The following is a 4832-nucleotide window of genomic DNA, read 5'->3' as shown; positions in this document are numbered from 1 at the left end:
GAGGGAGGGGGAGGGGAGGGAGGAAAGAAAGGAGGGAGGGACAGGAGACGGAAAGGGAAGAGGGAAGTGGGGTGGGGAGGGAGGAGGAAGAGAGAGGATGGGGAGGGGAATATAGGGAGGAGGAGGGGAGAGAGGAGGGGGAGAGGAAGGGAGAGGGGAAGAGAGGGAAAGGGAGGGGGAGGGGGGAGGGGAGGAAGGAGTTTGAGACCGGCCTGACCAACATGGCGATGTTTAGTAATTTTTGTAAAAATACAAAAATTAGCAGGGTGCGCATGCCTGTAATCCCAGCTACTTGGGAGGCTGAGGCAGGAGAATCACTTGAACCTGAGAGGCAGAGGTTGCAGTGAGCTGAGATCGTACCTCTGTACTCCTGCCTGGGCAACAAGAATGAAACTCCATCTCAGAAAGAAAAACCCCCCAAAAAAGCAGGGCACCGTGGTGAGATGAAGGCGGGTGCCCAGATGTGGGGTTAGTGGTGGAGAGAATGGGCCAGTACTGGATCTGTTTCCAAGGTAGAGCTGGTGGGACTTGCTGATGGGATTCGACTTACTGAGGTGGGGAAGGAGGGGGTAGCTACAGGTTTTGGGGGATGAGGAGGGGAAGTCAGGAGTGAAGTGTTTGGTTCTGCATATCACCTCCAGGGCGCCTGTTAGATGCCTGCTGGAGAAGTTGGGGAGGCTCTGCACACGGATGGTGTTAACAACATGGGCTGGGGAGAGGATGCCAAGAGAAAAGAGGAGATGCCCCAGGCACGGTCACGCTAAGGACTGAGGAGGAGGGACAGCCAAGCTGGGGCTGATGGCTGAAACTCACCAGACTTGGCAACAGCGTCTGGCGATTTTGTGATGAACGATTTTCCATCACGGTGAAGTGAAGACATGGTTGAAGGGCCTCAAGGGAGACAGGGAAGCAAGTGATGATTGTGAGGGTGAGTTTTGCTGCAGTGCTGGGGGAGGGAGGGTTTTGTTATGATCTTTCCACAACCAAACCAGAGCAGAAAGCGCATCCAGGGCGCACGCAGAGGGACTCCCAGTGAAGGCCTCTTTCTGCAATGGGAAGCCCACAAGGCTAGAAACCAGAAATCGCAACCTAACCCTGCCCTATCGTCAATTTTGTAGGTGACCTTGGGTAGGTCACTTTACTTCTTGGTATTTCTGTTTCCCTCACCTACAAAATGAGCAGCACAGTCCTGCCTTTTCAATATCGTAGCTGCACAAAAGATTAGGTAACATCACTGATGGGCATTCATGTCCCCAGTTCACTTTCTAGCTCTGTGTATTTGACTGTAAGTACCTCACAGAAGTGGAGCCATGCAGTATTGGTTCTTTCTGTGGCTGACCTATTTCACTGAGCATAGTGTCCTCAACGTTCACCCATGTTATAGCACGTGTTAGAATTTCCTTCCTTTTTAAGGCTGAATGATAGTCCATCGTATGCATATATCTCATTTTATTTATCTGCTGATGGATACTTGGGTTGCTTCCACCTCTTGACTAACGTGAATAGCGCTGCTGTGAAGAGGTGTACAAATCTCTGAGACCCTGCTTTCAATTCTTTGGGGTGTATACCCAGAGTGGAATTGCTGGATCAGATTGTAATTATATAGACACATACACACATATATGCATGTGCGTTATGTATTTGTCTGTGTGTGCATATATATACATTATTTATTTATTTATTTATTTTCAGGAACTTCCATACTGTTTTCCACAGCGGCTGTAGCATTTTACATTCCCACCAACAGTGCACAAGGCTTCCAACTCCTCCACATTCTTGACAGCACTTGTAACTTTCTGGTGTGTTTGTTTTGATCATAGCCATCCATGGTTTAGCCCATGCTAAGTGATCAGGACGGTCACTGTTATTATCAAGTGAGGTAACAAATCAGAATGTATTTTGAAAACGAATTATATCTGTCAGGATTAAACCAAGAAAACAGAGAACTTTAAAAGGAATTTAGTGGCGGAGATTAGTTATACAGGGGATGGAAAGGCTGAGAAGCCAAACCACAGGAAACCATTAACATTACATCCACCTAGGGCAGAGGACAAAGGACTCAGGGCCACCCAGAGGAAGCCAAGGTGGTGAGGGGCGCTGTGAAGGCAGCTGGAGGGAGAAGCCCAGGTAAGCCTGGAGGAATGTAACCTGTGAAAGGAATCTCAGGCAGACCCCGCTAGCAGGCTCTGAGAAAGAGCAGGGCACGTAGACGTGGCCTGAGAATAGATCAGGATTGGCCTGCGCGGGGCGGGGGCGCTTTTCTGAGTGACCTGACGATGAGTCCGGAAACTTGGGCGTGGCGCTGTCCAGAGCACAAGAGTGACACCGAACAGGACAGCAGCACCGAGTCTTGCACACGGGGCGCAAAGGAGTCAAGGATGTTGCCAGGCCTGTGGCCGAAACTGAGAACCGAATAGAGAAGCAGGCTGAGCATGGTGGGGGTCAACCTTTCCTTTATCAACCCCACGGTAAGTGATCAGGATGGTCACTATTACTATAAGTGAAGTGACAAATCAGGACGCGACGTTCCCCAAAAATAAACCACCTGAGTCACACAGGTGTGAACTTTTTTAAAAATTAAATTTTTATTTTGAGACCACTGTAAGTTTGTGTTCAGTTGCAAGAAACATGAGAGATCCTGTGTACCCTTTACCCGATTCCTCCATGTTGCAAAACTAGCACGACATCACCGCCACGGTAGACGCGGTCAGGCCGTAGGGCATTTCCATCAGCAGAAGGGACCCTCTTGCGCCCCCTTAGAGCCACACCCACCCTGGCCTTCCAACTAACTTAGTGCTGGCAGGACTTAGCCAGATCGTAAGGACTCCTACTTGGGACAAAGAGGAGGGTCAGGCAATGGGAGGGCGATTGAAGGCGGACTAGCAGCACCCACGCCCGTGGTAGTCCGTGACACCGCAGAGGTCCGCGGAGGAAGCACCCACTTCCGCCAGCGCTCCGAATCCCGCCCCTTTCGCCGCGGCCGACCAATTGCCGCCCGAAGGCCGAGCCGCTTCCGTCCGCGGCAGGGGAGGGCCGGAAATGAGCGTCAGCTTTTACCTCCAGCCACCGCCTTGTCCAAGATGGCGGACCTTCACCGCCAGCTGCAGGAGTACCTGGCGCAGGGGAAAGCGGGCGGCCAGGCGGCCGCGGAGCCGCTGCTCGCCGCGGGGAAGGCGGAGGAGCCCGGAGACGGACCGGCGGGGGCGTGGCTGGGCCGCGCGGGCCTGAGCTGGACGTGGTCGCGGAACTCGGCGGAGTCGGCAGCTGCGGGCCCGGTGTGTCTGCCGAGCGTGACGCGCGGGCAGCGACTGGCGGCGGGCGGCGGGTGCCTGCTGCTGGCGGCACTCTGCTTCGGCCTGGCCGCGCTCTACGTGCCGGTGCTGCTGCTGCGCGCGCGCAAGTTCGCGCTGCTCTGGTCGCTGGGCTCGGCGCTGGCGCTGGCGGGAGGCGCGCTGCTGCGGGGCGGCGCGGCATGTGGGCGCCTGCTGCGCTGCGAAGAGGCGCCGTCGCGGCCCGCGCTGCTCTACGGGGCCGCGCTGGGCGCCACGCTGTTTGCCGCGCTGAGCCTGCGGAGCACGCTGCTCACGGTGCTGGGCGCGGGCGCGCAGGTGGCCGCGCTGCTGGCGGCGCTGGTCGGGCTGCTGCCCTGGGGCGGCGGCACGGCGTTGCGCCTCGCGCTGGGTCGCCTGGGCCGCGGCGCCGGCCTCTCCAAGGCTCTGCCCGTGTGAGGACTTCGCGCCCGCGCCACCTGGGAAGGACGTGGAGCCAGCGCCGGCGGAGCCCAGGACTGCACGCGGGTGCCGGGACCCCGCGGCGAAGGCCCTTCGGCGACCACCTGCGAGTCTAAGCTGGGAGTGGCTGCTGGCACCGGAGGCGACAGCAGCTTCGGGAGCTCTTGAATGTCAGCGTCTTGTGCTGGACTCGGAACGTGCTCTGGAGATTTTATCATTGAACTGGTGACAGGATGTGAGACGATTAAGTTACTCTCGAAGTAACTGTGGTCTTAGGTTCGGCTGAGTAAAGAAAAATGGCTTTTCTTTGAATTAGCTGTTCTTGGTCTTTTCTCAGGCTGTTTTGTCATTTAAAAATCCAGTGTTAGATGTAGGCTGGTGACAGTACTTTTTTGACTATACCAAGGCTTGGAAGTTATTCTCTCATGCTTCAGTGTCAACGAATCCAGAAGGGTATCAGATCAAACACCGAATTCAGCCACTGGACTTTTAAAAGTACTTATTTAAGATGGTTTATCTTGGGCTTTTTCTTCAGTTAACGAAATCATAAATATAGTGCCTTATAACATGAAGGGAAAATTAGTTCTCTATTTCACGACGAAAGCGATGGACCAAAAGAAATTTCCTGCCCCAAGAAGCATGGGATCCAGGAAGGGACACGTACCTGCTTAGCGGTCTCGAAAGAAATCCTGCAAATAGGAAGATAATTCTACGTCCGGAATTCCTGTATCTGGTGGAAACCATGGATTTCTACAAGCTCGAATTACTCCTCATTTTATGGTCTGCTTTGTAAACTAGTTTACAATTTGCAGGCTGGTCTTAAGATGCTTTTCATATCTAATTGCTCTTTCTTCATTTCAGGTTCAGCACTTACTTTTACCTACCTTAATTTATTGCCAGTAAGTATGAGCCTAACACTCTTTGAGTCCAGAAAACTACGTCTTGTCAGTAGCAATACACTAGGAAGTAAAATATATTTGGAATATAAACATTCTGTGCCAGTGGTTCTCACGCTTGACTGCTCATCCGTTACTTGAAGAGCCACACCTCAGATCAGTGCAGTCAGAACGTGGGAACTAGGTTCCAGGCATCAGAACCTTT

General features: G+C 53.4%; 1 protein-coding gene across 1 annotated transcript; it reads left to right on the top strand.

The window, feature by feature from the left end:
• The first annotated feature begins 2915 nt into the window (after positions 1 to 2915).
• Positions 2916 to 3861, top strand: SFT2D3 (SFT2 domain containing 3). The gene has a single exon (XM_032263930.1). The coding sequence runs from the start codon at positions 3081 to 3083 to the stop codon at positions 3726 to 3728; it is 648 nt and encodes a 215-aa protein (XP_032119821.1). The 5' UTR covers positions 2916 to 3080; the 3' UTR covers positions 3729 to 3861.
• Positions 3862 to 4832: the final 971 nt, after the last annotated feature.

This window comes from Sapajus apella, unplaced genomic scaffold (assembly GCF_009761245.1).
Source record: "Sapajus apella isolate SASKATOON/1434 unplaced genomic scaffold, GSC_monkey_1.0 scaffold140, whole genome shotgun sequence".
NCBI lineage: Eukaryota > Metazoa > Chordata > Mammalia > Primates > Cebidae > Sapajus > Sapajus apella.
The sequence above is the reverse complement of the archived record's forward strand: the minus strand, read 5'-3'. Positions and strand labels throughout refer to the sequence as shown.

What these genes read in the sequence shown, in the direction of transcription:
- SFT2D3 (XM_032263930.1), top strand. Translation starts at nt 3,081, where the DNA reads ATGGCGGACCTTCACCGCCAGCTGCAGGAGTACCTGGCGCAGGGGAAA.